General features: G+C 59.1%; 1 protein-coding gene and 1 non-coding gene across 2 annotated transcripts; both read left to right on the forward strand.

Annotated features, from left to right (window-relative positions):
- The first annotated feature begins 955 nt into the window (after positions 1–955).
- LOC149875705 (U2 spliceosomal RNA) lies at positions 956–1,145 on the forward strand. Its single transcript, XR_016440066.1, has one exon. It is a non-coding gene; the product is annotated as a U2 spliceosomal RNA (small nuclear RNA).
- Positions 1,146–1,624: 479 nt separating this feature from the next.
- Positions 1,625–8,112, forward strand: LOC149875706 (uncharacterized). Its single transcript, XM_090031070.1, is given in 3 exon segments — positions 1,625–2,477; positions 3,631–3,755; positions 3,758–8,112. Coding segments are annotated over 2 exon segments (1,761 nt in total). The 5' UTR covers positions 1,625–2,477; positions 3,631–3,640; the 3' UTR covers positions 5,404–8,112.
- The last annotated feature ends 3,705 nt before the right edge of the window (positions 8,113–11,817 follow it).

An 11,817-nucleotide genomic window follows, 5' to 3' on the forward strand; every position in this document is an offset into this window, starting at 1 on the left:
CAGCCTCGGGGTGTCCTCGCCTCCCTCCAGCCCGACACAGGCTGCGGGGACTGGGCCAGCTCCAGAAACCCCCACAGCTCCCCGCTCCCCTGCCTCATCCCTGGAGCCACCCCCCCCCGAGCAGAGCCCCTTCCCTGCCCCCTGTGCCCCCTGACCCGACGGCCCCACAGCCCCCACAAGGGCCCAGCTCCCTGCCTGTGGCCACAGCCCGACCAGAGCCACGGGGACAGGGCTGCGATATTGGGAGCCACGGGGCTGGGCTGGGCCCGGGCTCCGATCCCTGCGGCAGGGCGGCTTCCAGGCTGGGCCCTGACCCGCCCCGCTGCATGCGTGCAGCTCCCAGCACAGCGGGCCTCGTTCACATGCCAGCAGCCACCGTTCATTCACCCTGCCCCTTTCTCTTGCCCCCGGGAGCCCTCTGTGCCCAGCAAGGGCTGGTGCAGGGGACGGGGAAAGGAGATTCCCCAGCGGCCTCGGCTGGGGGTACAGCTAAGCCAGGGCTCTGCCCTGCCCCAGACCCCCCCAAACCCGAGGGCCTGCGCGCTGTCGGCAGGCAAACGCTCCTGGGGCCGGTGGCGCAGGCCAGGCCCTTCCCCAGGGCAGGGACAGGCGGTGGCCGACCCGCCCGAAGCAGGAGGCACCGTCCCTCGTGCAGAAATGTCCACCACAGCCTGCTGGCCCAGTCCGTGCCCCCGCAGGCCAGCACCTCTTCTTCCCCAGCGCTCCTGAGAGCGGTTCCCGTGCCCTGGAGAGGACTGACCTGGCACTCCCCTGCCCTGCCCTTGCACGGGCCTGTGACACAGCTCCAACACCCCTCGAGCGTGTCCCTGCCGGCTCCGCGTGGTGTTGTGATGACCGCCCCGGACTGGGGCAGAGTTACTGGGGCTCCTCTGCAGCCTCCTGCCCTGAGCAAGAGCTGTGGGACGAGGAGACTGGGGGCACTGTTTGAGTGTGCAAGGGGTCTTGACCTTCTGGTGAGGTCCTATTCCACAGGCTCCCCAGGGTAATTGTCTCTGATATGTCCTCCATAGGAGGTCTATATTGAGCAGATTTTTTTTGGTATTGGGTGGTGGAACCGGAGCGTGCTCCATCCACTCCATGCATTGACCTGGTATTGCAGTGCTTCCAGGACCGGTGCAAAAAAACAGAAAAAAAAAAAAAAAAAGTCTGCCGTCTTCCACGCGCCGAAGCCTCTGTCTGCCTCAGTCCCAGGCCGGTGCGGGAGGCGAGCAGGGCTGTCCCCGTGCCAGCAGCACCAGCGCTGCCCTCCGCGCTCCTCCCCACCCGCAGGTGCTGGGACCCTGAGCAGCGCTGAGCAGAAACCTCCCGGAGAAGAGCCTGCGAAGCTGGATGTGCAGAGGACTTGCCCAGGGGGCTGGAGGAGAGGAGAGGGGCTCCCTGACACCGGAGCCGGGCCCAGGGCAGCAGGGGCAGGGCAGGCCCCCAAAGCAGGGGCAGAGCCTGGAGGTGAGCAGGGCACCGGGGGCAGCTGTGGGGAGCACAGCCGGGGCAGGGCTGTAGAGCTGCATGTAGGAGGGAGCGATCCCTGCACCAGGACGGGGGGGGGGGGGGTGACGGCTGGGCGGCAGCTCTGCAGAAAAGGCCCTGGGGGGACAGGGGACAAGAAGCTGGGCAGGAGCCGGCAGTGTGTCCTCGGTGCCAGGAAGGGTAACAGCGTCCAGGGCTACACAGGGAGGAGCGGTGCAGATCGAGGGCAGTGATCCTTCCCCTCTATTCAGCACTGGGGAGGCCACATCTGGAGTCCTGTGTCCAGTTATGGCCCCCCACCGCAGAAGGGATGTGGGCAAGTTGGAGACAGTCCAGTGGAGGGCAACGAAAATGGTTGTGGGGCTGGGGGACAGGACTGGCGAGGAGAGGCTGAGGGAAAGAGGTTGATTTAGTCTGCAGAAGGGAAGACCGAGGGGGATTGAATAGCAGCCGTCACCCCCTGCCGGGGGGTGCAAAGAGGATGGAGCTGGGCTGGTCTCGGTGGGGCAGACGACAGACAAGGAGCAATGGGCGCAAGCTGCAGCCCGGGAAGTGGAGGTTGGGTATTAGGAAAACGTTCTCACGAGGAGGGGGTGAAGCAGTGGGACAGGCTCCCTGCCCCCAGCAAATGCACTTTCTAAACCAGGAGCGGCTGGTGCTTTGTTGCCTACGACCATCCCTCGGGGGACCTGGACCATCATCTGTCGAAGGTTTCTCCCCGCGGTGCCTTCTCTTTCCGAAATGCCCGCCCTCCCTTGCCCACCAAGGCCCTAGTAGAAATCATGAGTTCACCGGATCCATTCCCCAAATCCCGGTTGGTTATTCTGCATGCGGGGCCCAGTCACTAACCCTGTATAACCCCTGCCCCAAACAGGATACCGCGGTCGCACCCCTCACTGCACCTGCCGGCTCCAGCAGGGACGGGGAGCTCTGGGGCTGCGATGATGAGGACCGTGGGGAAATCTCAGGACCGGAGGAGCTGCCGCCAGGTGAGCTGTGGCTGTCCCCTGCACCCGACCCCGCTCGCAGACATGCTCCGTGCCCAGAGCGACGGGGGTTGGAAACTGCAGCCCTGCCCGGGGCTGCCCTCGCGGGGCTGGCCTCAAACAGCGCGCGGTGTGCTGCCACGTGTCCAGGCAGGTGGTGCTCCCACCCCCCGAGGTCCAGTGATGTGGAGACAAGCGGCCGTTCCCTCCCTCTCCCCCGAGCCACAGATGCGAGGGGACGGGCAGGTTTGCACAAAAAGACCCGGAGGCTCTCCCTGGCTTCTCCTGACGAGCAGGGAGCCTGGTTTTCCCCAATAAAAAATGCAAATTCTCCGATAAAACCCACAAATTTGTGAATAAAACTGAAGGCCCCCCAGAGCCCCCCCACACCCCAGCCCTGCTGGTGCTCCTCACTCTCCCCCACACCTCCCACCCCTGCCCTACTCGTGCCCCTCACCCCCCCCCAAGTCCATCCTGCCTTGCTCACACCCCTCACTCCCCACAACACCCCCCTACCCTGCTCATGCCCCACAATCCCCCCACAACTGCCCCCTACCCTGCTCCTGCCCCTCAGTCCCCCCATAATCCCCACAGCCCTGCTCGTGCCCCTCACTCCCCCCCACAGCCTGCCTCCAGCCCTGATCATGCTCCTCACTCCCCCACACCTCCCACCCCTGCCCTACTCGTGCCCCTCACTCCCCCCCAAGTCGACCCCGCCTTGCTCACACCCCTCACTCCCCAACAACCTCCCGCCCTGCTCGTGCCCCTCACTCCCCCAACAGCCCCCCCACCCTGATCATGCCCCACAATCCCCCAACAACCTCCCGCCCTGCTTGTGCCCCTCACTCCCCCCACAACTGCCCCCAACCCTGATCATGCCCCTCAGTCCCCCCATAATCCCCACAACCCTGCTCGTGCCCCTTACTCTCCCCCACAGCCTGCCTCCAGCCCTGATCATGCTCCTCACTCCCCCCACAACAGCCCCCACCCTGCTCATGCCTCTTGCCCCTGCCCACAGCCCTGCTGGAGGGCCCCCAGCTGCCCGGGCTCTGGGGCCAGGGACCCGGGTCTGCAGCCCCCTGCCCCCAGCAGAAGGCAGCAGCTGCTGCAGGAGCAGGGAGCCCACAACCCAGGTAATGTTTCCTCGTGGTCTCAGGCTGCGTGAGATGGCTCCATGGGATGGCTCCAACCGGGCCCGGCACCAGCTTATCCAGCTTATCCACCTGGGGCAGAAGCCACATCAGTGCCCGAAGTGCGGCGAGAGCTTCGACCTTCCTTCAACCTGACCAAACACCGGCTCACGCACATGGAGGAGAAGCCACGTCAATGCTCCGAGTGTGGGAGGAGCTTCACCTGTCCCTCCCACCTGACCCAGCACCAGCTCATCCACACTGGGGAAAAGCCACACCAGTGCTCGGAGTGTGGGAAGAGGTTCACTCAGTCCTCCCACCTGACCCAACACTGGCTCATCCATACGGGGGAGAAGCCACACCAGTGCTCAGAGTGTGGGAAGAGCTTCAGCCTGTCCTCCAACCTGACCAAACACCAGCTTATCCACACAGGGGAGAAGCCATATTGGTGCTCTCGCTGTGGGAAGAGCTTCACGCGATCCTCCCACCTGGCCCGGCACCAGCGTGTCCACACAGGGGAGAAGCCACATCAGTGCTCTGAGTGTGGGAAGAGGTTCACCTACTCCTCCAGCCTGACCCAACACCGCCTCATCCACACTGGGGAGAAGCCACATCAGTGCTCGGAGTGTGGGAAGAGATTCACCAGATCCTCCAGTCTGACCAAACACCACCTCGTCCACGTGAGGGAGAAGCTACATCGGTGCTCAGAGTGTGGGAAGAGCTTCCCCCAGTCCTCCAATCTGGCCCAGCACCAGCGTGTCCACATGGGAGAAAAGCCACATCAGTGCTTGGAGTGCGGGAAGAGCTTCAACCTGCCCTCCTCCCTGACCAAACACCAGTTCATGTGCACGGAGAAGCCACATCAGTGCTCAGAGTGTGGGAAGGTCTTCATCCGATCCTCCAAACTGGCCCAGCACCGACTTATTCACACACGGGAGAAGCCACATCAGTGCTTGCAGTGTGGGAAGAGCTTCAGCAACTCCTCCACCCTGACCCAACACCGCCTCATCCACACCGGAGAGAAGCCACATCAGTGCTGGGAGTGTGGCAAGAGCTTCACACGATTCTCCAACCTGACCAAACACCGGCTCTTGCACACCGGGGAGAAGCCACATGAGTGCTTGGAATGTGGGAAGAGCTTCATCCGATCCTCCAACCTGACCAAGCATCGGTTCATGCACACGGGGGAGAAACGATATCAGTGCTTGGAGTGTGGCAAGAGCTTCATTGAATCCTCCAACCTGACCAAACACCGCCTCATCCACATGCGGGAGAAGCCACAGCAGTGCTTAGAGTGTGACAAGAGACTCACCCAGTCCTCCCACCTCGCTCAGCTCCAGGGTGTCCACACCAGGGAGAAGGCACATCAGTGCTCGGTGTGCGGGAAGAGCTTCACCCGATCCTCCAACCTGACCAAACACCAGTTCATCCACAGTGGGGAGAAGCCACATCAGTGCTCAGTGTGTGGGAAGATCTTCATCCGATCCTCCAACCTGACCAAACACCGGCTCATGCACACAGCGGAAATACCACATCAGTGCTTGGAGTGTGGCAAGAGCTTCACGCGATCCTCCAACCTGACCAAACACCGGTTCATCCACACAGGGCAGAAGCCACATCAGTGCTTGGAGTGTGGGAAGATCTTCATCCGATCCTCCAACCTGACCCAACACCAGCTCATCCACACGGGCGAGAAGCCACATCGGTGCGTGGAGTGTGGCAAGAGCTTCACTGAATCTTCCAGCCTGACCAGACACCACCTCATGCACATGCAGGAGAAGCCACACCAGTGCTCATAGTGCGGGACGAGCTTTTCCTAATTCTCCTGCCTGGCCCAGCACCAGCTCATCCACATGAAAGAGAAGCCACATAGGTCCTCCCAGTGCAGAAGATCTTCCCGCGCTCCTCAAAACTGGCCCAGCACCAGTGCGTCCGCTTCTGGGAGCACCCCTAATTTTGGCAGCAATGCAAGAAGGGCGTGGGGACGTCTACCTGCTCAGCACCCACCACTGTCTGCATCCCGGAAAGCAGACTCGTGCTTGTGGCCTCCAGCAATAGTTCACCCATCCTTCGTCCCTTCTGCGGCACTGCAGCACCCACAGGACATGGAGCCTGGCCCCAAAGTTTGCTGAGAGGGATGGGTTAAAAGGAAACCCCCCAGGGAGAGGCCAGCACAGATGCTGGGGGAACCTGTGAGACGATCTTTGCCTTGGAGCCTGTGCCACCCCAGCCTTCTCCGAAAGCAGCCAGTGCTCCCAGGGGGAAGAGTGCCTTCACAACAAGGCGCCCTCCCCAAGACAGCTGGCTCCAAATGACACCCAGGGACCGTCTTTGTCCGACTCCCAGCTTTGTCCTCCCTCCTGGTCACAGGGTCCTGGTACGTGAGGCTCTTGCGTCGCTGGGAGGAGGACACTTCTTTCTGCGGAAGCAGTCCCTGCCTTCCACCCTGACCTCACCTTTCCTCCCCACCACATCACCCCTCTCCCAGGCCTGCACGTGCCCCTTGGGCTCTGCAACAAGCTGCTGCTGCCACCCCGTGAGCCCAGTTTGGCAGGTTTTGCTTCTCAGCCCCTGCTCAGAACTGTGCTCCACCTCCCCGCCTTCCTTCCCTTCATCCCACTCTCGACATCGGACTCCGTGCTAATCCAGCCCCGCAACTTAACATGACATCCCTGTGGTTGGTCTCTATGTCCTCTCCAGAGCTGTGAAATGGGAACAGAGCAGGGCCCAGAACCCCTCCCAGGGCTGATGTCTCTGATTCCCCAGACCCTCCCCTTTCCAGAGGATTCACCACAATCCCGGCGTTGTTCCTAACCCTCGGGAGCAGGAGCCGGTTGTGCCAGCCGTGTCCTGCTGTGCAGCCAGGATCCTGCCCTTTCAGTGAAGCTGTGGCCAGGGCAAGTAGAGTCTCTTTTCTTGGTTACGTGCAATATTAGGGGTAGAGGAGATGCAGCGCGTGACAGGTCCTGCCTCTTCGGTGGAAGGGTGGAGAAAGTAGGAAGGCATCCTGCGGGAGAAACGCAGCAAGTTGTAGTCTCCTACCGAGGCTTCCCTGCTAGTGCTAAAGCTATTTGGCTCCACGAGTGTCCTAGAGGGGCTACTCCGAGAGGTTAATAACCCATTTTGGAGCACACTTATTCATTTCCACACTCACTAATTGTCCTTTCTGCTGATACCCTCTCTCACTCATGTGTCCATCACCCTGGTTGCTAAGCAACCAGCTCTGCCTAGGTGTCTGACATGTCTGCCTTACCTGTCTGCCCCCAGGTAAGGTGGGGTGGATATAGCTCTCTATTGTTTTGGGCACTGACCTCAGGGCTTGGGCCCTGTCACCCTTTTAGGTGCCCTGTGATGCTTTTTAAGTGGTTTGGTTGACTTCGAACAACACCTGGCCTTGGCTGGGGATAAAAAGCTGACATAAAAAGGCCTATATAAAGCTAAGACTCCACAGGAGGAGGGGCAGCAGCCATGATAAAGGTACATGCAGCAGCTGGAACATCTGCAACCTCTTTCTCTCTCTCAGGATGCTGAAGTGAGTCGACTACTTGAAACTTGTCTAGATACATAGCTTACTGTAATGTAGATGCTACTAAGCCGACACTGTTTGCTCTAAGGCTATTCCTTGACACTTCTCTAACCAGGACCCTTCCCCATGTAAGCCGCTACCCTCTGTAACCAGTGAAGCTCCCCACTATAACAAGCGTGGTGGACTGGTTGAGAGAGGGACTGGGTATGCCTTTGCGCCCTCTTGGTTCAGCTGACTATGAGACGCTAATTTTTATACTTCAGGCTAAAGGAAGCACCCCAGGTTCTCGCAGTGGGTCAAGCACCCTCAAGGTCTACCAGGTCTGTGCACCCCAGGGGGCACAGGGCCCGAATAAAGACCAGACCCCTGGGTGGTGGCTGCGATGAGCCCAGGCTTGCGGGTGTGCTCCAGGAAGGGGGTCAGTGAGCGCCCCAGGGGAGGCACTCGGCGCGCCGTAGGTGGGTGGGGGTGGTAAGACGGGTGCCGCAGTGCAGGAACGTCCCGTACTGGACCGCAGCGCCCCCCAGTGTGTTAAACTGCTCCCTCCCTACATTACAACATTTAAGAAAATAACCTTGTGACTTCTGAATGACCTCGTTTTTTTGGCAGGAGGGCTGGTCTGTCTTGTTGGAGGCGGCCACAGAAAGAAGGGAGGGAACGGGGGTTTGTTCGACACACTTTGAATGTGCCCGTTACTGGCTGAATTTCTAAGGGGCGGCGGAGGTGGGGGGCAGTGCATGAGGGCGGCGAGGGAGTGTGTCGCAGGGCTGAAACCCGAACCATCCCTTTGTAAGAGGGGAGCAGGGGTGCAAGTCAGTTAAGGTCTCCTGATGTTTCTTCACAAGGCCTGACTTCAAAGCCCGCTTCTCGAATGCAGTTCCCCCTGGTTTTTTTGACACAATCTTATAGAGAGGAGGAAGGTGCCTTACAGACTTGATGCATAAGCATCTGCTGTCGGGGCCCTGAGCAGGGTTGAACAGGAGGACGGGGGCACCTAAGTCCACCAAGGCCTCTGCTGCCTTCTCTCCCACACCAGCTCCAGCAAGTGACTGAGACCATGAGAAAGTCTAGCTGGGAGCCTGGGGATTTAGTCAGGTCTCCACGCACACCCATGGCCACAACCATTGTGGCTCTAGTATTGGCATTGCCATCAGGAGGGATAAACCAGTAGATCTTCCGTTTTGATCTGTCTCCCCTTGGTTCATATTCCTGAGACCCGAAGGGTTGTTGAAATGTTGAAGTTGGAGGTGAAGATTTAGAGCCCAGCTGCCCTCTCCACATCTGGTGGCCTGTGTCAGGTTTATCGCTAACTATTGCTCGCCCTCTCCCCACCCTTGAGGTAAAAACCTCAAGTTTTACTGTCCTGTTGAAGTCCAGTGAGTCTTTGAATATGTGAAATGGGCCTTCACCTCTGCCCTGAGCTAGCTTGTCCGGACCTCGCCTTGTCATTCATGGTAGAAGTGGGTGCATCCAGCACCGCAGTAAGTGTGGTGCTCTCTCAGTGGCAGGGCCCAGACCAAATCCTGCATCCCTGCACCTTCTTTTCCTGCAAACTCGAGGCAGGGAGATCTCCAGCTTCTCTGTGCAGGGCAGGGCTGGCCAGGCTCCACCTGCATGCTGCTCTTTCCCCTGCCTCCAACCTCCACCTTCCTCTTCCCTTGTCCCTTTTTGTGGGAGGTGCAGTCCAATCTCCCAGTGAGCACAGCACTGCAGACGGCCCCTGCTTCCTCCTGTGGACACACATTACATTCACACTACACTAGAACAGTTGCGTGTGGCCAAGGCATGTGACCAGAGACAGCTTGGTTGGGGTTAGCCCTTTTCTGGTCCCACTTTGATTTTCAGATCATGTAGAAATGCAGAGGTGGATGCTCTTTCCCAGAAAGTGGATATGACCACTGGAACCTAGCTCCTTTTGAAGCCACCCGACACCCTCACACCTGCTTGCCGATGGCTCTGCTGTCTCAGCCACCACCTGGGAAGAAACCCGTCTTGCAGGGCAGGCTGCCTTCATGTGGCGCTGCCTCAAGTCCAGGAGGGGCTTCTCTTCCCTCAGGGTAAGATTTACATGCCCCAGGTCCAGCCACACCCATGGTACTGTGTTTTTGCCATGACTCCCTGCTAGCTGGCCTCCCTGGAATGGAGAAAAACTCTCCACTACTCACCCGCTGCTTTGGTGGCCATGCGTAGGAAAAACCACGCAAGTGTTCATCTGCTCTTGTAACGTTTTCACCCACATAATGAAGCTCACTCAAAACCCCTGTGGTCTCTTCCAGCCCCCCTTTGCTCCCTTTCAGCCATGGTCCACTATTTTGAAGGACTTGATTATGGATCTTTCCTAATTGTTTGCTCTATGATCTGGATGGGGACAGGTTGACTGAGATGGATCCCAGTTTGTCTCCTGTTGTGGGCACAAGGTCCTGAAATGTTTGGATTTGGGACCTAACTTCAATCAGCACATCACCCACATCTGAATGGCCCAACCGAGAGAACCAGCTAGGTGCAGGCATCCTGGACCATGGATCTGTATCTATCTATCTATCTATCTACACACACACACACACACACACACACACTACTCACACAAATGCACTGGCTGAAGTAGGCCTGACTGGTGAAAGTGTCCAACGCCCGAGCTCCTTATAGCAGCAGAACGTGACACGCCAGCCAGGTGACCCCCCCGCCAGGAGATGGACGGGGGAGATGGCTGCACAAGGCGGAGAAGAGTCCCGTCTCAGGCTGGAACAGCAAACCCCGAGCAAGATGTTAAACAAGCCCATAGCACGAGATGGCTCAAGATATTCAAGATATTTGTGGAATGTAATACGTCATTTGTTGGATCACTGTAGAAAAGGGAAATTAGAAAGCATGGGACCTTTGTACTGGCCTAGAGAGCCTACATGGTGTTGTGCTGATACCTTGTCACAGGCACACATGCAAGAACATCTAGTGTGTCAGGTCACGTTTGGGCCGTGGCGTGTAGACAATAACCTTGCCCAAACCTTTGCCAGTTTTTTAAGATACGATTGGTGTTGGGATCTCCTGGCCATTACTATATGCCCCCCTCCACAGTAACACAGCAAGGCAAGCTGTAACCAGACACCTATATTGATGGGGGCGGGGGTAGTACAAGGAAGTCTGCATACACTTCGAGCAAACACAAGCATGAGTCTTTACACAATTGGACACAATGATCCTTTTAAGACGCAACTGGCCTATACATAATTCCTAACTCCTGGCCGTTTCCAGGTTTTTCACTTACAGTAAATCTCCAGGCAGGAGCCTGGGGTCTTTGGATGGAGTTGAGAGCTGGGACACAAACCTGGAGAATCTGGCTCTGAGTTCCTTCAAGTCGGGAACATAAGCAAGGCACAGGGACCTGTCCCGCCCTCAGCCCCAGCACCTGGGGTTTTGGCAATTGGACCTTATTTTCTAAAAGAAACCCAAGTGTCCCCGCTCCCAGCTCTGCATCTCCTGGGTCAGGATGGCTACGAACTGCTCCGGCACCACCAGCCCCAGGACCAGCTCTGTGCTGGGGCCGCCCCGCGCTGGCAGAGCTCCTGCCAGCCGTGCCACCTTCCCACGGCCCCTCGCCCTCCTGGCAGTGGGGTCTGGCGCCAGGTCTCTGGTGTGGGACCTCGTCCCTGGGGGCAGCTGTGCCATGTCGGGGGCAGCTCGGCCACCGAGGGGGCTGCAGGGCCGGCTTCACATCTGCTGGTGCTTTCCCTGCCCTTGGGGATGCCCCTGATCCTAGCCTGGAAGACACCGGGGCCTGTCCTACCCCCTCCACTCCTGCCTGGAGACCTCAGGGTCCTGCTCCTGCATCTCCACCTCCAGCTTCATCTGTGATGGGAGACCCCAGACCATGACCCCCTGCCCCGGGCCCAGGCTTTGCCTTGACGACACCCCCAATTATCCCCACTCAGAGAGGCCTCGGGGTGTCCTCGCCTCTCTCTGGCCTGACACAGGCTGCAGGGACTGGGCTGGCTCCAGAAACCCCCACAGCTGCCCCCTCCCAGTGTCACGCCCTGGACCTGCTCCCCCATCCCAGGGCCAGAGCCCCTTCCCCTGCGCCCCCTGCTCCGCCGGAGCTGCAGCCCCTGCAAGGAACATGTTTCGCGTCCCAAGTGCAATCTGCCAAATCACTTCCCGATCCCCGTGGATCATCCGTCCAATGAGCACATGCAGCCCCGCTGCCCGGGCTTCACGTACTGCCACGTCCTTTGGCGGGGGTCTCCCATTTCCACCGCACCGGTGCATTCCACTGCATGACCCCCCCATACACACAGACCCCAGGGCCGCCCCACGTCCCCCGCCCAGAGCCCACCCCCACCCCCCCAGCCGGTGCCCTGCACTCCTGACCTGCACATTTTCTCCCCTGCTTGGACCAGCAGAGCCTGTGCAGCAGCAGGACAGGGGCACGATGGGCTCCTCTTCCAGCCCTGAAAGGAGCAGCAGGGCTAAGGGAGCAGACACAGCTCAGGCTAGCAGAGGCCTGCGGCTTTCCGAAGAAAACCAACTTCTACTAAAGGCAACCTCTCTAGGAGAGAAAATAGGGACTTGGACTATTCTGCAACCCTTCTCCTGAGCACCCGTCAGCAGCAAGAAGGGCCGGGTTCCCCTTTAAGGATACTAACTATATTTCACCCTGGCTCGAGCCCCCACCCAGTCTACCTGCAATCATGAG

Source organism: Crocodylus siamensis, chromosome 1 (assembly GCF_052110815.1).
Source record: "Crocodylus siamensis isolate JL-2025a chromosome 1, ASM5211081v1, whole genome shotgun sequence".
Classification (NCBI taxonomy): Eukaryota; Metazoa; Chordata; order Crocodylia; family Crocodylidae; genus Crocodylus; species Crocodylus siamensis.